Raw genomic sequence first — 23,987 nt, forward strand, 5'->3', positions numbered from 1 at the left:
ACCAATGGAGGATATTTTTTCAGGAAAAAAAATAAATGCATTATCTATTACCCATACACCCATCGAAGGGCTCCCTCCATTCCAATTTTCCAAACTTGCTGATGTAGAAATACATTTCCGAGAAAACAATTTCTTTCATCCTTCACATGGTAGCCTGTGATGAGAGGGTTATGGGTTCAAACCCACAACGTGTTTCACATGTGTGGACATCAATGGTCATGCACATTGCTCAAGCAATAAAGATGAAATTCCCATAATAGAATATTAGGGTAATCACTCCCTTTCTGATGGATCAGTAAAGATCTAAATCCATCAAGACACGTGAGAAGGTCAAAGATGCTGAGAACATGATTCTAGAAAAGTGTTTGTTTGGTTAATTACAGTATAATTATAGTGTTTGTTTGGAGATAAGCAACAAGATTAGCCAAGCACGTCTTGAGGTTGAGCTTCTATAGATAACAAAAGAGTAAGTTCCTCTCGCGTAAAACAATGGCAATTGCTAAATATCGACACTAAAATGTTGTAACCATGACCCATGGATAAACTAATATACATTACAACCACCCTCCTATTAAAACAGCCCAAACCCACTAAATATGGCAGCTCTTAACAATAATGACAAGACTAATCACTCAGAAATCAGATGAATCAAGTAGTTCTCATCAAAAAGTGAAATCTCTTATTCCCTGTTGTATGAGTGCAACAATCAATCTCAAAGATAAAATCATTACAAAACAAAATTTAAATGTTCTCTATAGACATGCTACCTAGTTCACATTTGGTACCACAATGACACTAAAAAAAGTTATTGGGCACTTTGAATGGCATTCTTTAAGCTCCAATACCCATATTGCATGTAGAAATAAAAAGGACAACATAATAAGAAATGTACTTCAATTATGTCCAACTATTCTTTCATTGGGAGGAAACTTGTATAACAAAGCTTGGTGTGTATGTATCATCCTTATTTACATTTCAGCACCATCTTGAAAAGAATATCTAAGAAAAATATAGACAGAATATATTACAAAGATCAAGCATGTCGAGAAGCTATTGGCTATTACTAAAACTTTTCAAGAGAAAGCAGGACAACCGTATACTTCAATGCCAGGGGCAGTGGGGCATGACGCGAATGGACAATTATCAAGATTTGCCCCCCACCACTGAAGAGAGATGTCCTCCCACCCTAAAAATATATATAACATTATCCCCATAAAAGCAAGTCCTGCATCTAAGCCTCCAGACAACACATAGTTATACCGTTGCCACCATGCTTTTCTGTATCGGAATATGACAAAACTAAAGAGAAACCCCATTACACACCAACTGGTGAAATTGACTGCAGTGGCAGGTGGCATCATGCCGGTAGCACCAATTAAAATGGGCATATTGATTAGCCTTATCCATTTCTGATTCGGAAAACGTCGGCACAATAGCCATACTAAAAAAGGAGCAATTGCCCCAATAACGAAAAACCAATTCACAGAAGAGTAAAGGCCAAGGTCACCAAAAATTCGCCGTGGACCAATAAGCCCCCATATGACAGATGCATCAAAGAAGACACGATCGCCAGGACATGTCCAAGGACTATTAGAAGGCAATATAGCTTGATCGCATATTCCAGGAATATTCTCAATCATATACCATGCTGTTACTAAATAGGATACAGCTGCAACAGCTGTTCCTACCAGCTGCACAATTCAAAACATTTAAGTGCCATTTCAATCATACGTTGACCACAGTAATCACACACAACAAAAGAGCATTTGTTCTTTTTGGCTTTTGAGAGAATTTTCTTTGTACTTTTTTCGACAGCATTTCATTGTTCTTCATTCAAGAGCATTGCATTTGCTCTTTCTTTGAGTTGCATTTTCATTCATGTATTAAAGCATTTCTTTTGTTTGGTTTTTAAAATGCATTTCATTGGTTGCTGGTTCTTTCTCAAGAACATTACTTTGGTTCCTTTTTCGAGAAGGTTTCTGTGGTTCTTTTTTCAACTGCATTTCCTTCTTTATTTTTTCCACAGCATTTCATTTCTTTTTTTGTGAAAGCATTTCATTCTTTCTTTTTTCTTTCATTTTCTGGGGATAAATGTATATAGATGGATACCTGGGCCATGAACATTGCTCGAGGAGGAACTTTCATGTAGTGCCCAAGCTTGAAATCTTGCAGGAATTCAAGTGCTTGTGACATGCTAATATATCCATAAACTTTGAAGCATACATTAGCGACTGGGTGTCCAGGATAAAGATAACCAATCAAATACTCGGTAATAATGTTGATGCCAGGTGACTGAAAATCATCAACACACACGAGTGAAATTAGTAAAGAGAAGTAAAGATTTTCCCAAACAAACTAGTGAAAATAGAAGAGAAAAAATATCAATTTCCCCAGCCCATGAATGAGGTCAGGATAAAAGCATTGTTTTCTCAACATATGAGTCTCTAAAGGATAAAAAGCATTGAAAACCCAAATTGTTTACTTTATTTAATCACCTGATTTGTTGTTGCTCTTATTATCCCAATTGGTAGAGTGAATAGAAATGCAATAATACAAGCCAAAATCACACCCCACCACGGCAGTTGCAACTGCTCATTATAGGTCTCACAAGCAGCTACTGCAATGCCAATGGTCACAACAAGAATGCCCAAGAACCATGATTGAGGAACTTGCTTATATTGCCTCATAAGACGTGTATGAACATCGACATTTCGAACCTTGAAAGCAGCTCTGCTCAGCTCCAAAATATCTCTACACATCAACAAATTTACACTATATTGAATGTCCGTTCAAAAGTGTTCATCATCTTAAACTGCAACATGTAATATGGTTGGAAAATGAGATTCAACCTCAAACCATAAACCTTTATAACATGTCCTTTGCTCTCACAATAAACTGTCTCTCGCGATTATTGTTTTATTGGACTCATTAGTATGGTCAAGAAGCTAAACCTGTTCCTAAAGCCATCTACCATAATTGCCACATAACTTTACCCACTAATGTTGCACAGTTGGTGAGAATAACAAACTGGTAAAGGAAACAAGAGTCATATAAAATTCACCTGCCATGGAAGAGTATCACATGAACAACAGTGGCACTGAGAGCTGCAAATCCAATACCATATGAAAAGACAAAGAAGGTGCTGAGATGTAATGGTCCATAAGCAGAGTAAGCTGCTTGATCGAGCTGGAAATTTGCATCGATAATCTTTGAGATGTTGTAAGGTTGACCCGATCCAGTAAAGAGCCGGTCTGAGAAGATAGGAAATTTTCTTGCTTCAAAGACATTTGAGAAATAAGTTAATGGAGTGACTATATAAACAACAAGGACATAGCCAGCTAGGACATTAGCTATGGCAAACCATGGAGAGGCAAGAGGACTTCCAAGATAGGATGATACTGCCGACCAGTCAAGGCCGATTGCACCAAACCCAAGGCCAGAGAGACCAGAGCCCAACTGCTGAGCTAATACAGATTGTGGGTATACCCAACAAAGCCATGATAGGGAGGTAAGCATTGGGAATAGGTATCCTGGTAGAAGATAATATGCAAAACTGCACACCAATGTAAGAGCAAAAAATTGGTTCCTTGTCAATCCTCCCTTGGGCCGATTGTCTTTTTCATGCAAAGCCCTGTGAAAGGAAAGATTAGTCCATATTAGTGTCGTGATATCTCTAATGCATCAATTTTCTAACATATAGCTTAGTCCCTAATCCATAAATCCGTTTTCATATCTTTCAGTCTTTAACACATCAATGTGTTAGAGAATGAATGGTCTGAAATATCCATGTCCATCAATCCTCTTTCATATCATTCAGTTTCTAACTTATCAGAGCATTAAAGAATGAATGGTCTGAAGTATCCATGCTTGTGAGATCTCTAACACAACATTCCTCTTTAATATCATTCAGTCTCTAGCATATCAATGCTTTAGAGAATGAATGGCCCAAAGAATCAATGCATTAGAGAGTAATCTAAAGGATCCATCCATTAGAGAATAAATGGCCCAGAGGATCCATGCACGCATTAGAGAGTGATCCAAAGGGTCCACACGTTAGAGAATGAGCAGCCTGACAAATTACCGCATTAGAAAATGAATGATCCAAAGGATCCATGCATCAGTGTCTGATCAGAATAGTCCCTCTCTAATGCATTGATCTTGCAGAACTTTCATTCTCTGATACATTCATCCTTTGGAACATTCATTCTTCGAGTTAGAAACCACAGCTTTTGAATAAATGATATGCTTACCTAAACAAGGAGACTTGTACCAAGTTTGATGGCCACCACATAGTGGCTGGCTCGACAAGATGTGTACGGAATACGCCCGCCCACCCGAATCCTAGAACCTTTCCAGTTCAACACTCTAACAACTTCAGGCCAAAAAACCTTCTACCAATTACCACAATACACAATACAAAAGGGAAAATTAACAAAATACCACCCTAAACCCCAATTTCAAATATTTTAAAACATCCCTATGTGCAATTTCCTTGTATCTCCCTGCAAATTCTCTTTCCAAATGGGTATATTCAGGATCTCCTGAAGAATTGAAGGTATTTTGATCAATTCCCCCACAAACATCTCTATGCTCTATGCCCCTGCAACCTTTCTTTCTTGTGGGGGATTTCAGGAAGAATGAGATGCATTTTGGTAAGAAATAAAAGTGATCTGATACTCAAAATCTTTCAATTCAAAAGAGAAACAAAGAAAAAGCAAAAGCAAAAGTGAGTTAGTTATGTAACCTGTGTAGTAGCAACAATAATAAAGGCGACTGCAAAATTGAGGGTTTTCTTGTAAAAAATCTTCACAACAGTAACGATATGAATAGCATAGACACTACCAGCACCCGCATTAGCAAAGATAGTGATAAGAACATGTTCTTTCATATTGAATGGGCCTGGATTAAGAGAAAATCGCCAATTTGTTCCTGGAAAGCGCATCTTCCGTGTTGGCAATGTGGCGGCCATGAAGCGTCCCAGAGGTAGAACAGCAATTTGGGCAGACACTGCCGTTATACTCAGTGGCTCAGTGCGAAACCAAAAAAATTGGTTCAAAACGGAAAGCACAACACATGAAAGAAGACCTAATGTCCACATTCGGAATGTAACAACCGGAATCGAAGGGTCGTCTGTGATAGGAACTGTTAATGCTACTTCTTCGATAGGCGATTGATCCTTCTCATACGGAAGCTCTAGTTCAAATTCTTCCTGTTCTTCCTCATAGTTTTGTTTTCCTTGCTTCTCCTGCCCCTCTTGTTCTTCTTCTCTTTCGACTTCCCAACTCTGTTTTGCCAAAAAGGGAATATTTTCTGGCGAGCGATAAGATCTGCCCATATTTTGTGTTTCCTGATGAGTAAAGGATCTATCCGTCTTCAGAACTGCCATGGAAGAAAACTTACTTGGATCATTTAACAAGGAGAAAGAGAAAAGGCATAACTTTTGACCTCCAAAACCAGATCTAATTCCCAACCATATGACCACATCATAGTATTAATGTTTCAGAAAAACAACCCAGATACATATACATACATAAATATATGCAATAATTCAGAAAACAAAACACATATATATAAATGTATGTATGTATATAGAGGGAGAGAGAGACAGAGAGAACTTACGTGGGACAGACCTTCCATCCGCCATGGCTAAATCTCTGCGTTTAGATTCTTCTTCCTCTCTTCCTTCTCTTTCTTTTCTGTGGCCTCCTCTCTCTCTCTCTCTCTCTCTCTCTCTCTCTACCCCTGTTTTTCTCCTGTTTTCAAGAGATAAAATCCAGTAGCTATATTATTTGCTCAGAGAAGTTTAGGAAAATCCCAAAATTAGCCCTCTTCTTTTTCTTAATCCTGAAATTGACCTTTCTCTCTCTCTCTCTCTCTCTCTCTCTCTCTCTCTCTCTCTTTGGTAAAAAGCACACAATTATATTCATTGTAATTTGTATGTAAAACCCACTCTTACAACTTCTTAATCTTCTTTATCTCTACCATCTATTGTTGACAGTGGGACATCTCGCCAAATGCCATTAGAAAACCTAAATATTATGCAACTGAGCAAATGATCCTCAAAGGCCTCTCACGTCCCAAAATTCCACATGAGAATGCCTAACGTTCAACTTCTTCACATAGGCTTTACCTACCCATGTCTACAGTCGAACATGAAAGCATTACGCATCTTCCGATTCTGTTGCAGTCCCCAGGTATCGTAAAAATTGGAATAAGATCTCCCTCCAACTTGTCATTCTAACCAGTTTGAACATATTGAACAAAAACCCATTGTTGAGGCCACGAATAACAACGAGATAAAACATGTCAAATCTCCTATCAGTACTTCCAAACGGTAATATGTGTTATATGGCATCTAATGAACCTATGTGTATTGTCCTCCAATGGAATGGTGCAAAAGAAGCACGTACTTGACCCTAGTCATCTTCTCCTAAAGGTTGAACCTTATGGGAGCCCAACAATCACAACTCTCCATATGAATTACCTTTGCACGAAATGGCAAATGGGAACGCCAACCATTTTGCAATGTTTTCCACCACCTTGCATTCGACTTACATATATATCACGCCCTTTTGTTTTAGGTGATAGTCAATAAAACGATGACATTGCATCATGATACAATATATTTGTAGTGACCTTTAATAAGCGCGTACCATCCTTTGATCGCCAATCCACCCAAGGCACACCATTTGTTTTCATTGGCAAAGATACATGATGCAACAATGGTATAAATCTTGTGATTTCTCCCAACTAAATCCATAATTGGGGAGATAAACATAACCATCATTTAGCATCTTCAAATTTTGACAATCATTGAGATTCATTATCAATTATAGCAATGGGCCCGATTTTGGCTCAAACCTAACTGAATCATTAAGCCATTGTTTAACGGTTTATCAGTTCCAATATAATTAAATGGTTTGGTTCAATTATTATTGAACATTTTGGTTCTAATACTCGAGTTTATCGATTGATAGGTTTTAAGTGGTTCAATTTAATGGTTGACACATATCTCGTAAATTGATCTTGTTGACACATATCTTTTAATAATGCAAATCTATGGGCCATCAAATGCATTTCTAAATTAAATATTAGTAACAACTCCTCCTAACCATTTGGGAGTATTGAAATGATCCCATGAAATCCACGTAACTCCAACGTTTTCTCTCTTCCGATACAACATAAACCGAAGACGTTGCAACAATGTTTGCAATGACTTCTTAGTCCAAGGGAGTTATGGTAAAAAGTATAATAACACGGGTATCATGCATGATACATTGCACTACTTTGATCCGTACATGTAATGACCATAATTGAGACATCCAATACGTCAAATTCGCCTTCAATTTACCACAAATCAAGAAATCCAATTGCACATTTGTAACATCAACACTAAATGGATATACCCCAAATTCCAACAAGTTGATCCTCGTGTAATCACTAACCCTTGTCATCCCAAACATTCCAAATCACTCTTCATATACGAAATAAGGCGAGACTTCCTCCAATTTATATGTAACCCTAGATCCAAGGCAAGTTGATCCCAAACTTACATACTCCTTTCTATATTTCTTTTTCAGGCCTGAAGAAACATAAAATAATCATCAATTGGGGGTTGTGCCACTAGTTGTCCCCCAAAAAGAAGCTACAAAGCCAAAACGTTACCACTACATGCAAATTTGAACAACCTTGTGGCACCATCTACTAGCCCCCTAAGTTGCCTACAAATGTGAAAGTGAGTTTCCAAAACAATTAATTAAAAAGGCACAAGAAACCATCTAATGACACACACATAATTAAAGCTTTTCAAGGGAAAGTATGTGTGCTCTATTATTGATGACCCTAAAATTGAAAGGATAATGGAAAACCTATAGTAATGGAGGGCCAAAATTAGCAAATTGTTGTGTAGGAATATATAGACGAAATCATGGATGTATTGCATCTAAATAGCGAATCCATATTTCACATTTTTAGAAATATCTCAACGATAAGAGTGGACAACTAGCACGACGTCTCCAATGTCTAAAGCATATATAATATTCGAAGACGTTTGCACAACTAGCACGGTATAATGTTGGCATTGTGTATTGAGAGGCCAAATTTGCATGTTAAGAAAGAAGACAATATAGAGAAGGATCTTACATCAATGTTTGCAATTGATTATGCTAGTTGGAGCAATATTGACATAGAGTAATACTTGTAAGTTGTTGCATGGTTACTTTTTAATAGATAACAATTACATTATTCGCCTTACATTGGTAATTTACAGGGTCATTGGTGATGAGAAATTGACACATGATTTACAAAGTGGCATGTCAAGGCACCTCAAAACAATATATTCCTTGTATTGCCTTCATAGAGATTCTAGAACATGCAATACCTTTTGGAAAAATAGGATTTAGATAGCTTTCTAAAATTATAGCCCTATGAAAGTGATACCATCATGAGTGCCTTATTGAATGACAAACCTCTGGTATCCAAATTCCCAAAACATGTAGGTTTTAAAGTAACTTCTTACAACAATAGTTTGTGTTTTTTTAGAGATCGTGTAGATCTCATTAGCTTTTTAATTTAGGAATATAATTAAATTATCAACATTAGTTGTAGGTTCCGGGCATGTGAGAAGGACCTGGGACATCGTTGAGAGGATGGGTGGTACAAGGAGGGGTTGAGCCAACAATATTAATGTTAGGTGGTGGTGTTGACACATTTTTATACTTTTCAACATCGATGTTATCCTTCCGTGAAGGTGGTGGAAAGCCATGTCGCTCACACCACTTACACTTGGGCATACTTATATGAGAAAGCTCTTGGTTGCAATGTCCATGATGATGGCGAGTTGCTCCAATGTTTAAAATACCATGTTGTGGAAATTGCTTTGTTGATATATCATCATATGATATGATTGAAGCACTTGGAGGTACAAACGATGATGGACTTGGATGTCGACTTTCACACTTCCACATATGAGAATGCTTGTGAACATGGTCCTTATGGTGATGGTGGGGTTGATGATGATGAGGATGAGGAGGATGAGGATGAACCTTCTTGAACGATCTCTTTAAAGTATCATATTCCATGGACTCATTAAGTTTTTTAGGGCTCTTTGTAATTATTATATCATTCATAGTGATAATATTACTAGAACTTGCAAGATGCGATAAGTGGGGATGACAATGAGGACGATGAAGAAAAGGTACACTGTTTAAATAAATATGTTTCAAAGGCTTATGATGCCCAAGGGAGTGATGATGATGATGCCTTTTCATCAATGTTTTCATGTTCTTCTTCTTCTTGTTCATATGCATCATAATAGTATGTTTGTGGTAATGTCCTCCACCCATGATTTCAATGAAGAAAAAGGCCAACTTGATGAAGGCGCAGAAGTATTTAGTTAGTCCTTTAACTATTATAAAAGTTTGTGAGTTGTTCTCTATGTAGTGTAGAAGTATAAGTGTCTTTTTATATCCGTTTTTTCCCTTTCCCTTTGCCTTGCAGTCCACTCCATTCCATTCTTTGCCTTGCGTTGCACTTTCACATCCTTTAGAGTCACGATATCTTTTTCTTTTTTCCTTCAGCTTTTTCACCCAGCGATGCTGTTATTTATTTGGCTCGTTGACTTGTGATGAGTGCTAGTGTAATGAAAGTGATGCCAATAAATAAGTTTTGAAAACCAAGAAACCAAAAGTCATTCAAACAAGGGGTGATACAATTGTTTTAAACTTCTATTTTGAAGTTCACACATACACATACATGTGTACCCAAATGTGGAACCATGGGTATTCATCCCAAAGTGGTGAACAACATGTGCTACATAAGATGTAATGTTACAATACAACAAAACAAGCGAAGAGATGAAATGAAAATGGTGTGCAACATGCACATTTTTACATCAATGTGGTTTTTAAGTGTTGATGCTAAATGTTGGCATTAAGTTTATGATACATGTCTTTGAATGGTACAAAATTGTCATTATCTTTGAATGATGAATTTGAGGTTAAGATTTCAAAGATATTACTTAAGGCCGGAGTCACAACGAATGGGTGAGGCTTATGATGACGATGTTACGTCATCTCATCAATCGAAAGAACAACGGATATCATATTTCATGAAGTGAAACAAATATAGAGATGTTGTGAAGTCACTATACTAGAACTCATGTTATAAGGGTACCATCCATGATATTATTAGTGGGAGATCTCAAACCCAAGCTAAAAAATGCACGAGGTTACTAGTGGGAAACACAAACACAAACATGCATGGATACAAAGACACGCATGCATATACACACTCACAAACAGATGCACATGCATACAACACATGCATGGATACAAACACACTCATGCATAGATGCACTCCTAAACATATGCAGATGCATACAAACACATGCATGGATACAAACACACTCATGCATAGATGCACTCCTAAACATATGTAGATGCATACAAACACACTCATGCATAGATGCACTCACAAACATATGCACACACATAGAGACATACACATGCATCGATACAAACACACTCATACATAGATGCACTCATAAGCATGTGCACGTGCATACAAACACATGCACACACATAGAGACATACACATGCATACAAACACAGTCATGCATAGATGCACTCACAAACATATACACATGCATATGCAAATACATTCATTCACGAGCGCACACACACACGTGCACACACACACACACACACACACACACACACACACACACAAGCAGACATAAGTGGCATGATCGCACAGATACACGAGTTTTTTGGTATTTATGTAGTAACTCGATACAAAGGATTGAAGGCAGAGAAGGAGATGAGGTGAAGCTTGAAGACCACATAAAAATGAAAAAGAGAAGACAAGACAAGTGGCAAGCAATGAGAACCTCATCCACACACACACACACACACACACACAAAGAGTTGGTGGTTATGAAAATAAATAAACAGAACATTGAGAAACACTCTCTGAAAAGCCAAGGAGTGGGAAAAACAGAGTATACTCTGGTTATCTCTACATCCCAAAGCCTCTCTGGCTATGGCCTCCTCCATGACTGTCTGCAACATCTCCGAGTTCACTGGATTGAAGTCATCATCTGCCATCACTTATGGAAGAAGCTTCAATACTGACAGTGGCACCTTATTTGACGGTGTCATGGCCAGACAAGTATTTATCAAGGTATGCTAACTAGACAAGTGATATATGTACGTGTGTGTGTGTGTGCTTTAAATGATGGTGTTTTTTACCATGTTTTCTTGTGTTACCTGATCTGAAGTCATGGTTCTTGAATGTGGTTTTCCAATGTTGTTGCATATGGTTAGATGTATAATCATGATTCTGGTTTTCCAATGTTGCTGCATATGGTTTTAAGGCTGAATCTGGTTTTGGTAAGTGGGTTTCCAATATTTGGGGTGTGTATATACACAATTTTTATCATCATGGAATTGAAGGCTGAATGTGCATAGCTAGATGTATAATATCATGGTTAGAGGCTGAATGTTTTTTTTCCGTATGTGGTTTTCCAATGTTAAAACAACTTGGGATGTCTATATTTAGATTTACATGTGCATACCATATTTAAGGTCTGGGTTTCCAGTGTGCGAGTTATGTGAATGTTGCATATTTAGATGTATTATACCATGATTTTAAAGCTGTTGTTTTTGAGAAAGTTAAACACTAAGAATGTGTTTAGGAAAGCATGGTTAATGTCGAATTTGCTTCTTGATGTGCTTTTCTCAAGTTAACAATATGAATTTGTGTACATTTAGATGCATAGGATGTTGTGATGGAAGGCTGAATTTTATTCTTAATATTAGGACATGGGTCAAGTTTGTTATGTGTTTTCCATTGATAAGAAGACTTTGTGAAAAGAATAACAGCATTTATGTGTGAATTGTAGGCTAGGTCAAATACTGCTGTGAAAGGGGAAACTGTTGCTAAGCTCAAGGTTGCAATCAATGGATTTGGACGTATTGGACGCAATTTCTTACGGTGTTGGCATGGACGCGAAGATTCTCCTCTCGATGTCATTGCTGTTAACGACAGTGGAGGTGTCAAAAACGTAATGGCCATCATGATTTATTCATCGTCATCTTTGATCTTCGAATATACTTCCATGATGAGTACTACATTGACATTTAGAGATACTTTAGAGAGATTAATGATGTCAAGAATACTAAGCACATTTCCAAATGATATGTGTCTAAATAGTGCCAATGCTTTTAATGGGGTTTAAGTCAGTAAAGATGGGTTTAAGTCAGTAAAGATGCATTGAAATCAATTTTAAAAGAACCTATTCCACCTCCAAATGCTATTCTAAGTGCATTTTGAAATGATTATGCCACTTCGAATTATTTGATTTAATGTTAGTTCAAAAACCCTAGTGCACTAACCACAGGTTTAGAGATGACTTGTAGTGCATTAAGATAAGCATATCGACCACATGTTGAAATGATCGTCATACATTTTGATGTTCAATAATAATGCTAGTACTTTGTGCATTAAGACTAGCATATCGACCACATGTTGAAATAATCGTCATACATTTTGATGTTCAATAATAATGCTAGTACTATATACCTCAGTTTCAAGATGGTTTAATGCAAGTCAAGATAAATTTAAGAACATTATCAGATAATAGTATGATCATGTCAGTACTTCAAGCTAGTCTAGAGATGAATTAAATGGGATTTCCTTTAATCATGTGTTTGAGGCAATAGTCATGTCACTTTGATCAATGTTTTTGTAGGCTTCTCACCTCCTCAAGTACGACTCCATGCTCGGAACTTTCAAAGCTGATGTGAAAATTGTCGATGACAAAACCATCTCTGTTGATGGGAAGCCTATTGCTGTTGTATCAAGCCGTGACCCACTCAAGCTTCCATGGGCCGAGCTTGGTATTGACATAGTCATTGAGGTAAGTAAGTAAAAAAGAACTCATTTATGGATATATGTATTATGACACCAGTATTTATGGTACATGATTGGGATGGTTTATTGGTGTACTAAGGTTAAGGGATGATTTGTTCCCTATTATATCGGTCTAGTTAAGGTTTCAATGGGGACTTTTGTGGTGTGCATGTGGTTATCTATAACAATATCCAGGACATAGTTGTTAGAAAACGCGTATTCTACATTTAGAATATGTTTTAGAATACTCTGAAGTATTCTACACGTATTGTACATTTTAGAACTGCCATTTTTCAAATTTTCACAAATTCTAAAAATTTGACGTATTCTACGTATTTAACAAGTATTTATCATTTCAAAAAAGTTTAAAATGATTTTTTTTGAAAAAAACTTTAAATTTTAAGAAGTATTTACTGTATTTTACAAGTATTGTACATATTTTTAGTATTCTACAAGTATTCCACGTATTTTATCTGTAAAATACGAATTTGAAGTATTTATAAATAAAGTTAGAATACGTAGCATATGTATGCTACATGTATTGTATGCCAAGTATTCTATAACAATGATCCATGATGAGAAACAAAATTAAATTATAAGACATGGTAGGGTACTGGAGTTTTCGTTGATGGCCCGGGAGCTGGAAAGCACATCCAAGCCGGAGCAAAGAAAGTCATCATCACTGCCCCTGCCAAAGGTGCTGATATCCCCACCTACGTTATCGGAGTGAACGAGGGAGAATATTCTCATGAGGCTGCCAACATTATGAGGTAAAATTTGATTTAACTACATGTCAAGCTAGCACATAATTTTGCTGATCTGCATGTTTTTTCGTACGACCCCAACTAAATTTTTCTTTTGTGTTTCTGCATGTCGATAATAGTAATGCTTCGTGCACCACCAACTGTCTTGCTCCCTTTGTCAAAATCCTTGATGAAGAATTCGGTAAGTAAAAAGTGTGTACCCAATGCTACGAAGAAACAAACGGCTATTCTTGAATGTTTTGGATGCTAGATGGGTGTGTGTTCAATGATTAAGGGTGGACTAAAATACATGTGTCCGAGACACAATTATTTAGTCCACACCTAATGAAGCGTTCCATCACTGGGTCAACTGCATAACTTTTGTTTGGGGATTGGTATACATACCATTGCAACTTAAGTGATGCGTGTTAAAAACTTGCAGGAATTGTAAAGGGTACCATGACCACCACCCATTCGTACACTGGTGACCAGGTATTTTTGGTCATTGCTTAGCATATTGCCTGTCACAACCACATGTAGATGTGATTCGATAATCTAACATGTTTATATTTGTTGCATTGTTTTTAGAGGTTACTCGATGCGTCTCACCGTGACCTTAGAAGAGCAAGGGCTGCTGCGCTCAACATTGTGCCGACAAGCACAGGTGCCGCAAAGGCAGTGTCACTTGTGTTGCCCCAGTTGAAGGGCAAGCTCAATGGCATTGCCCTTCGTGTTCCGACCCCAAATGTATCGGTGGTTGACTTGGTCATCAATGTGAGCAAGAAGGGACTTACTGCGGAGGATGTGAACGATGCCTTTAGGAAGGCTGCTGATGGCCCTCTCAAGGGGATCCTTGCGGTTTGCGATATCCCTCTCGTGTCTGTTGATTTCCGATGCTCCGATGTGTCATCCACTGTCGATTCCTCCTTGACCATGGTCATGGGAGATGACATGGTGAAGGTGGTAGCTTGGTATGACAATGAGTGGGGATATAGGTAATGATGGGCTCTCTCTCTCATACAATCTTACACACATACACACAATCTTACATCTTCATATGAACAAATACTAGTCCTCTATTTTTATCTACATGTGACCAAAAACAATTCTCTTTAGCTCTTACACTAAAACAACATGAACAAACTCCCCTCTAATTTTATATCTAAGATTCTAGTCTATCAACAAAGACCTCTACATGATAACAAATACAAGTGTCAATCCCTATATTAAGATATGAACAAAAGAATCTTTATCTCTATATTTATCGTTGAATCATGGCCCACTAATATTTAATTTCTAGTTGTAGCATCAAATATCATAAAATTTGAAATATTACATAGAAAAGTGGATCAAATTTGTTGAAATCAAAAGCTAGCAATTCATTCAAATTATAAATTGAGATATTGAAACTATGCAAATCGGGGTTACAGGCAATTGGGATATATAAGAGATAGTTGGAGTAAAATCCTAAAGTTCACATTGTATATTGCGTTAGTGGATAAACTAGAATAATGTTCATAACATCCCCCACATCTTTTTAGGAATTTGCCACATTTTGGATAGTCCTCAACTATAAAACACACATGAAAACATGTGATGAGATTATGCTACAACATTTCCGCTTTCTTTAAATAACATAACTATTAAAATGTATTTGGAATTGATTTTTACATTTTTTAGGGCAATGCTCTAACTAAAGTTGGTCTTCCTTTGTTTAGCCAAAGGGTGGTGGATCTTGCACATCTTGTAGCAGCAAAGTGGCCTGGTAGTGAGACTACTACCAGTGGAGACCCTTTGGACGCCTTTTGCAAAACTAACCCTGAGACCGATGAATGTAGAGTATATGAAGACTAAATGTCGCTCTTTAATTGGGGCTTCATTTTCATTTGTTCCTTGAACACTAAGAGTTGTTACCAAAGGAATTCTTTGGTCGTAACGGCTCTAATGAGACATTAAGGTTGTATATTAGCCTTCTAAAATTCATTTGCTCCATCTTTGTATATCATATAACTTGATATAAAGGCTTTTTATTTCGAATAATTTAGAATTTGTATAAAGGAAGGCTTTCGTGTTAGACATTGCACAAAATAAATGCAATTAACTCTAAGATGTGTTATGAATACATACATTTATAAATTCATAGGAAGCTGTTCAAACTTGAATTGTGTTGAGCCAAAATTTAACGCTATGATGTTCACACAACGTATGATGTGTTGGCAAGTCGTAAAGGGCGAAGAAATTGATTGGACATACATTTTGACTGGATGTATTCTCAAAACATGTTGATCATGCAAAACTTTTGTCCGTCTTGAAAGATCTCGGGATAAAACGTTTGTCCTAATTTTTTTCCAACTAATTTATCTTTACCGCAAATTGGTTTGTACACCGAGTTTAGGGTTTAGGGTTTAGGTGATCTAGCCTTGATGAATGCATTAGTATGTGGTGCATTGGGGACTCTCATTTTAGTTCCTGTCATGTGTTGAAACCTCACCAATGATTGCTTCAAACATTCTTTTGGTCCCAACGTTTTATTCTCATGTGCTCTCGTTACTTGAAATCATTCAGCTTGTGGGTTCAATAATATATTCATTATTATATGTTTATGACAAGAAATTGGCTAGAGGAGTTGCTAAACACTTTGTAGCTCAGAGGAATAGCTCTAGAGCCTAGACCATCATGAAAGAAATCATTGATCACACTAATACATGTTCCCTATTCACCACTCACCAATATGTACAGAAAACAATCATCCTGATTCCCATCCTCAAACCCCACCAAACTAGTATATTTTTCACATCTCTAATATTATGAATCATGATAAGTCTTTGTTAGCTTTTCAACTTAGATTCTTCGCTTGTGATCTCATCTAGCTTCGACATTTTATGCTACCAACAAAATTGTCAAAACAGACTAGTCCTTGTCACAAACATAGTAAAAAGTTCTTGTCACAAACAAAGATTGTCTAAATTAAGGTAGATTACAATGTAGAGAGAACCTATTCATCACAAACATAATAGTACAATTATTAGGATTGAAAGCACAATTTCATTTTAATTTATTTTAGTACAAACCATAATGAATCCAATAATAGTGTGTGCATCAATGAAAAGTGAAAGATTTTGTGAGTAGGATTGTGTTAAAACCATCAACAGCCTAATATAAGAATATATTCGGCTCGGAGTAGAGTTCCAACTTTTTGTGCTACCAAGGCAATAGAAGACCACTAGTAAACCGATGATTTTGATTTGATGGAGGTAAGAAAAGAGTGGGCTCAAGGCTCTTTGTACAAGAATTTGGCTTTATATACAATGAGCCATCGTCAAATGAGCATTGTAGCAACTTTATTTATCGTTTGTAGCTAACTTTGTATCTCTCTATCAAGTATTGTCCACTTGTTATTGGAGGAAACCTACAAGATCACCAAAATAATATGATATCGCCGAAATATACACTACTCTATGCAAGATTAGCACATGCATATGTAGTGCATGCCTTATGTATAACATCGAGGGAAACTACATGTGATATTGTCGTGTATGTGTAATGTGGAGAAAACTACACATGGTAATCCATTGTGTGACACATGCATACATAAGAGAGACTAATTAAATGTGTGATGACTATTGGAAACACCCATGTGAAAACAAAGGAAAAGGGAGATACTTCTTATGGTTCATCAAATACCTGGGAGGGTTCCACTTTGAACAACAAGTAGGGACACACTCCACCAAGCAATCAAAATTGGGATCAAAGAAGAATGCAATCTGCATTAAACATCCAAAACCTCGGATTAAATTGGTAGGTGGAGAGAAATATGCAATCGCAATATGGGCATCAAGTATAGTCGTCATTAATTACCGAGTATCTCTCTTGCCCAGTCAAGATTACTCGATGCAATGTCGATCTGCAGGTGGACATTAAAGTAAGCTAATGGTCTTCAAATTAAGGAGAAGTAACTGAAAAATTCAAACATAATGTGGGAATTCTTATATTCTTGTTAAATTTCATGGCTATATTTATGTGGCAAGCAAGTTGGCCTCACAAAGCATTTGTAAAAGTATATTTTGCATGACTAGAAGATGATGGGCACGATTTGTCCATGTGAGCTTGTTGGTTTGTCTTGTTTCATGAAATTTGTATGAGAAAAACACGTGAAGTGTGTTTCATTGCGCAAAAGATAGTTGAGGATGAGCTTTTGAGTTAAATTCCTATCCTTCCTTTCGATCTCCCCCCAAATTACAATATCAATTGTAGGTTAATTATGAGTGAATTTGTTATATTTATCAATAATTACAATATCAACTGATTAAATATTATGAGTGTGATTAACAATATATGTAGTGCGCTAATTGTAGTTGTGATTAAAGTAATTAATCCATTGATGGGGGGAGGGGTGCATGGATGGTCATGCATGGGTCACATACATGTAAGGTCCAAACCCCATTATTTCAAAAGCTCGTCATCCTATTTCAAAGAAAGCTCAATGTATAGGGTGAGAACCTCCCAAAAGAAAAATTCAAAATTTTCATGGGTCCAACAATTAGATGCAAGGGTGGAAGCTTCATTTATGATGTGAAGATCTTGTAGTCACCTTGAACTTGTGTTCTGTGTGCGGTATTTCATCCTCTTCGGTACATTGTTTATAACATTGTGAAGAGAATGAGGTACCATACACAACACAATTCAAGGTGACTACAAGATCATCTTTTCTCTCTCACTTTTTAAGTACATTGTATGGTAGAGAGAGACATTGATATTTTCATGTTCTCGAGAGGCAAGAAACACGACTCATGGGGTTATGCACGTATGTTTCGTAAGGTCACATCTATACTAAGTAGAGACCATATATATGTGCCAAAAAGAGGTTGGTGCATAAACTTAGTTCAGTAAACAATTAACGGTAAGAAGCATTGTATAGATAAGACAAAGAGATAGGGAGAGAGCACCTAAATATTCCATTGCTCCAACGTTCAAGCATATCACCCAAGTTTACAATGAAAGCTCTGTTGCAAGGGAAAAATTGATGCCATTTGTCAGCAAGATATTGTGAGATATATGAAATCATTATGGCAAGGCATATTTAATTTTGTGGAGCTTAACTATGCGCTTGAGTTTGACGCCTTACCAAGCATGCGAATATATGTAGGAGCTAGGGTCATTTTACTTTTAAAACTTATAAGTGAGCATGTTTTTTGAAATATAGAACAATTGAATTCTCCTAGCACAAGGCCCCCACCCCTCGCCCCCGTTCCAAAAGAAGAAAAACAAATAAAACAAAAGTCTACTATTGTTGGATGTGGTAACTAATTATTCATGTTGCTATCTTGACATGTTGTACAAAGTCATTGCATAATCCGTTGCTACTAGTAGTATAAACTGATGCTAAAATGCTAAGAATTGTGTGTTTGTTGCGACTCACCCCTTGATAGGTTGTACATTTTCCCACACTTGCGGAGATGCATCTTTCTCCCTGCAAATCTAAACACCATAATATTCATTAGATTTTATTCTATGACCAATTACTCAATGAACTGATGCCAGATTTTATTTAGAACGTTTCGAGTTGGGGTGGGGAAGAGCCCCCTGAATAGTGGTCATGGGTAGCTCCCATGCGATATCAAAGTGATCGGGCAATGGACATGGGTGGAGCATGGCAACTAGCTCTAGCTAGGCACGATTTTCGAGGGCCACAAAATTTTCCATTGACACTTTGCCTAGGTATAAATGTTGTTCGAGAATGCAGTGCCATAGTTTAGGTAGATGCAAAAGTGCATGATACCACAAGCCTAGGGCTATGTACTAATACAACAAGCCTAGGGCTAGGTACTAAAACCTCTAACCTAATTATATGTAAGAGATCATACATAAGATCGTCGAGCTTACGAGAAGCGATCCGGACACACATGATATGAAATACGGTGAATCATAGAGATACCTGTAAGCCAGGGACACTGTCCGTGGCCAACATTGTGATCATGCCGTAATCGGAATGAGCCCCGGCTCCATATATCCCGTGCTCGGGCCTCGAGACCTCGCCTTGTAAAGTGGACAACAACAATAACAAAAAAAACAAGAAGAAAGTTTGAGGGGTATTTTGAGGATTTCCAAAAAATCAGGGAGGGGTATGGCTTGTAAATATTTCCATTTCTTGTTTGATTGTGAAGAAGAAGAAGAAGATGATGATGATGATGGGAGTTGAAGAAAACCTGAGTAATGGAGTAGCCTGATGTAGGCCATGGGTGAATCCATCATTCCTGGCCTCTCGAAATAATCTATGTCCAGATCCAATGCTAATGCCAGCAATCTCGTGATCGCCCGCCCAGCCTTTCTGCTTGCAATCCAACCGAAATTTCTTATTAAAATCCTTGTATTCAACTAGAATCGAATGTAATCCAATCCAATCGAGAATGTTAGTTTTAACGATCCTTCCCCGGTTCTCCTGATTGATTCATTTCGGTCAATGATTCATCGCGGAGGTTAATGATTTCATCACTCGATGATTTCATCACGGTTCTTAATGATTATTATTATTATTATTCATGGTTTAGGGTCGTTTATGATCGCTTCAAACCGATCGATTAATGTTCATCCAGTCCTTGATAATGAATAACAATTTATGATTATACATTAATCTGTCTATTTATCTATCTATATATATACACACACAGAGAGAGGATGGATTTCTCACAGCATTTGCTCGTAATATTTTTCCATGGTTTCCCTCCATAATGGCAACAGATCTGTGCGGATAATTTTTTTTTTGTTAATACACAAACCAACTTAATTTAATACAATATTGTTCTGCTCCTATACCTATCCCTTCATTTCTAATCGACTCGACATTTCTGTTTTTTTGAATGAGTAAATTAATCCACTTGAGCTGTATGGTGCTTATTTTATGAGCGAAATTGGTTTAATCAACTGCTAAATTATCAATTAACTAACTGTTTAATCAGCTAGTTATTTTTATTTATTTATTTATTTAATGAATCGGTTTTTTGTGTTGATCCTACCTGTGGGTGGCCATTGATTTGGTCCATGGAAAGCTTTCATTTCTTCTTCTTCTTCTTCTTCTTCTTCTCCCTGCTTTTTCTTCATTTCTGGCCCAATGTAGAATCCCTCTTTACAGTCACCTGGTTAGCATAATCCTAATATATATAAGTTACTACTTCTAATCAGTCAATTAACCATCCACAATTAGGCTAATCAATCCATTAAGTTAGGTCAATTAGCCTAAATAATCAATCTGCGAATTGCAGGCTTTGTCTAAATGTTGCATATGCACATGAGAAGGCGTGACGATAATCAAACAACAGGTATCAAGCTAATGACAGAAAATTAATTTGATACTAATGATTAATGACAATTCGCATGACAATCAACTATAAAATTCAAAAGATTATATTAACAAGCTAATGACAGAAAACCAATTTGATACTAATGATGAATGACAACTCACAGGGAAATCAACTATAGAAATCAAAAGATTATATTAACAAGCTAATGACAGAAAATTAATCTGATATTAATGATGAATGACAAGTCACAGGAGAACCAACTATAGAAATCAAAAGATTATATTAACAAGCTAATGACAGAAAATTAATCTGATACTAATGATGAATGACAACTCACAGGTAAATCAGTTACAATAGAAATCAAAAGACTATATTAACAAGCTAATGACAGAAAACTAATTTGATACTAATGATCAATGATAACTCACAGGGAAATCAGTTACTATAGAAATCAAAAGATTTATATTTCATGAAGGTAAAATGATTTGCCAACAAATTAAATATCGATAACATAATTGGGAATTGATAAGAATGCTAAGAACATAGATTGCAGGCAGTAACTTAAGGAATCATCAAAGAAAAAAGCCAGAGTACTAGAGATCATCATCATCACCACCATCATAATCACTGTCAACATCATCACGATCATCATCATCATCATCATCATCATCATCATCATCATCATCATCACCATCACCAGCATGAATCATCACTATCATCATGATTCATCACCATCATCATGATTCGTCAACATCATTGATCATGATTCATCAACATCAACATGATTCATCAGCATCATTGATCATGATTCATCAGCATCATTGATCATGATTCATCAACATCATTGATCATGATTCATCACCATCATTGATAATGATTCATCACCATCATCATGATTCATCGCCATCATTGATCATGATTCATCACCGTCATTGATCATGATTCATCACCATCATCATCATTGATCATGGTCAGTGCACCAGTACCTTTGGTGACCTGAGTGGAAGGATCGAGCGTCTCGTCCTCGAACGGCGTGTATCCGCGGTAGTTCCTCTTGCCATCTCGGGCCACCTTCATCTTCTCGTGGGCCGGCAGCGCGAAGAACGCGCGGCTCTGCGCGAGCACCTCCTCCTCCACTGCAGCCTCCACACCATGATTGATCACATAGAAAAATCCGCAGTCCATACATGCCTAGAGACGGAGCCAGACCAGACATAATTCGATCGATTAATGCATGCTGAGTGATGAACCTATCTCTACCAAGATTTACAGAGTTTAATCCTTTAAGTGCTTCAATTTTTATTAATCACTACTTATGTTACTGTTAAGCATCAGATGCACCCAGCCAGGGAGCACAGTCCTATGTGCTCATTGGCCATTAATCCTCACAATATTCTGATTGGTATCCAAACCAAGAGTGCAAATTGGATAGATGACAATAAATATATAAGCTTAATTTTTGCTACCACCATGGAATGAATGATTTAAGACAAAAGCAAGCAACAACAAATCATTGCAGACAATTATAATTTTCCAATCAAAAGACTTGATACTAAATCCACAACAATGGAATGACAAATGATAGATGAGTGGATCAGAGGGAACCAATCAATATTGGCTACCACCATGGAATGAATGATTTAAGACTAACAACAACAACAACAACAACAAATCATTGCAGACAATTATTTCCAATGAAAAGACAATACTAAATCCACAACAATGTAATAACAAATGATAGATGAATGGATGAGAGGGAGCCAATCAATATTGGCTACTACCATTGGATGAATGATTTAAGACAAAAACAACAACAACAACAACAAATCATTGCAGACAATTATTTCCAATCAAAAGGCAACACTAAATCCACAACAATGTAATGACAAATGATAGATGAAGGCAGTGATAGATGAATGGATGAGAGGGAACCAATCAATATTGGATGTAATAAGGGTGGGGGACCTGTTTGAGGATGGAGGCAGTGAGGTGGAGATCTGGGCAAGACAGGTCCACAAGGCTTATGGTCATGTTTGTCATGTTTGTGGTCACCGTGGTACAAGTCTATTGGAGCCACTCGATATAAATAGACCCCCCCCCATACTGTCCGGTCATTGTCATTCGGTCCCGGTTATTGTCCGGTCAAATATTTCCCGCGGACATCTTGGGTCGGTCAATTCGATCGGGTCCATTCCTTCTTCCCTACCATGATTCCCAACATGTCTCCTTGACTCAAATCATAATACAGGTCATTATATATATATATATATATATTCACTTGGATTATGTGTATGTTTGTCCACGCGCATTTGCGTGCATATAAGTCTTTGTGTGATCCGGTCGGTATAAAAATGCCGTACCATCTCCCCCTCCCCCCCCCCCCCCCCCAAGATGTCACCTAGTCAACAAAAAAAATTTCGCAATGATTTTTGAATAGCATCTCGTATGGAAAAGTGTACAATGCCCGAGATCTTTGTTTAGCGAACCCCATGACACTTCCCCTTGAATATGTATGTTAGGTTATAAAGATATTAATGCGCATACGATTGAAAAAAAAAAGAACTTAAAATTGTTAGACCAAGTGTGGTTTCTTGTAAAATTATTGGAATCGACCAGTATTTCCGACCCGAGGAGTTACGTTTCCTTTTCCTTTTCCTTTAAATTAAAATGTACCACGCGCAATATATTTTGACATTGGTATATGAATGTATCAAGTAAGTTCACAATTTAGAGTCGATTCAAATATGAATCGGAAAAGAAAATACGGAAATTCTTATGTGTTTAATGGATCATGACATCACGTTCGATTTCATGTTCCTTTTTCCAGACTTCATCAAATGTACAATGAGCTAGATAGAGGGGATTTCATCCAATTTCAGCTCTCTCGATTCATGAAGGCAATTATTTGTATTATCATAGGTAACCACCATAATTATTTGGGAGCTATAGTTAATGAATGGTTAGTATATCAGCAACATAAATAAAAAATTTAACATTTCCTTCCCATGAACAAGACGGTCAAGAGGTAGTCCCA

At 37.0% G+C, this 23,987-nt stretch overlaps 3 protein-coding genes across 3 annotated transcripts; 1 reads left to right on the top strand and 2 right to left on the bottom strand.

Annotated features, from left to right (window-relative positions):
* Positions 1–879: 879 nt before the first annotated feature.
* Positions 880–5,739, bottom strand: LOC147850376 (oligopeptide transporter 7-like). The gene is made up of 7 exons (XM_087336090.1): positions 5,620–5,739; positions 4,745–5,379; positions 4,251–4,348; positions 3,062–3,631; positions 2,496–2,751; positions 2,110–2,292; positions 880–1,691 (listed from the first exon to the last, which is right to left on the bottom strand). The coding sequence occupies exons 1-7, from the start codon at positions 5,642–5,644 to the stop codon at positions 1,074–1,076; spliced, it is 2,385 nt and encodes a 794-aa protein (XP_087192216.1). The 5' UTR covers positions 5,645–5,739; the 3' UTR covers positions 880–1,073.
* A 5,260-nt stretch (positions 5,740–10,999) lies between these two features.
* GAPB (glyceraldehyde-3-phosphate dehydrogenase B subunit) lies at positions 11,000–15,708 on the top strand. The gene is made up of 8 exons (XM_087336094.1): positions 11,000–11,181; positions 11,903–12,064; positions 12,752–12,919; positions 13,522–13,682; positions 13,796–13,857; positions 14,098–14,147; positions 14,244–14,650; positions 15,374–15,708. Exons 1-8 carry the CDS (start codon positions 11,041–11,043, stop codon positions 15,507–15,509), a joined length of 1,287 nt encoding a protein of 428 aa, XP_087192220.1. The 5' UTR covers positions 11,000–11,040; the 3' UTR covers positions 15,510–15,708.
* Positions 15,709–16,677: 969 nt separating this feature from the next.
* On the bottom strand, positions 16,678–23,028 carry LOC147850378 (kihadalactone A synthase LFS-like). Its single transcript, XM_087336093.1, has 11 exons — positions 22,919–23,028; positions 21,940–22,144; positions 20,669–20,788; positions 20,344–20,395; positions 19,862–19,983; positions 19,591–19,691; positions 19,075–19,133; positions 18,602–18,658; positions 17,514–17,559; positions 17,340–17,419; positions 16,678–17,064 (listed from the first exon to the last, which is right to left on the bottom strand). Exons 1-11 carry the CDS (start codon positions 22,991–22,993, stop codon positions 17,001–17,003), a joined length of 981 nt encoding a protein of 326 aa, XP_087192219.1. The 5' UTR covers positions 22,994–23,028; the 3' UTR covers positions 16,678–17,000.
* Positions 23,029–23,987: the final 959 nt, after the last annotated feature.

The sequence above is a fragment of the Azolla caroliniana genome, unplaced genomic scaffold, assembly GCF_043228905.1.
Source record: "Azolla caroliniana isolate FFs.n. ecotype wild unplaced genomic scaffold, voAzoCaro1.0.p SCAF_21, whole genome shotgun sequence".
Classification (NCBI taxonomy): domain Eukaryota; kingdom Viridiplantae; phylum Streptophyta; class Polypodiopsida; order Salviniales; family Salviniaceae; genus Azolla; species Azolla caroliniana.

Excerpts from the sequence above, each read along its gene's own strand:
- LOC147850376 (XM_087336090.1), bottom strand. The coding sequence starts at position 5,644 with ATGGCGGATGGAAGGTCTGTCCCAC. Across the intron at positions 4,349-4,744 it reads TTATTGTTGCTACTACACAG|GTTCTAGGATTCGGGTGGGC; the intron begins GTTACATAACTA and ends TGAACTGGAAAG. Across the intron at positions 3,632-4,250 it reads GTACAAGTCTCCTTGTTTAG|GGCTTTGCATGAAAAAGACA; the intron begins GTAAGCATATCA and ends TTCCTTTCACAG.
- GAPB (XM_087336094.1), top strand. The coding sequence starts at position 11,041 with ATGGCCTCCTCCATGACTGTCTGCAACATCTCCGAGTTCACTGGATTG. Across the intron at positions 13,858-14,097 it reads AATCCTTGATGAAGAATTCG|GAATTGTAAAGGGTACCATG; the intron begins GTAAGTAAAAAG and ends AAAAACTTGCAG. Across the intron at positions 14,651-15,373 it reads GACAATGAGTGGGGATATAG|CCAAAGGGTGGTGGATCTTG; the intron begins GTAATGATGGGC and ends TCCTTTGTTTAG.
- LOC147850378 (XM_087336093.1), bottom strand. The coding sequence starts at position 22,993 with ATGACAAACATGACCATAAGCCTTGTGGACCTGTCTTGCCCAGATCTC. Across the intron at positions 20,396-20,668 it reads AAATCAATGGCCACCCACAG|ATCTGTTGCCATTATGGAGG; the intron begins GTAGGATCAACA and ends TTATCCGCACAG. Across the intron at positions 17,065-17,339 it reads TCAAAGTGGAACCCTCCCAG|GTTTCCTCCAATAACAAGTG; the intron begins GTATTTGATGAA and ends GTGATCTTGTAG.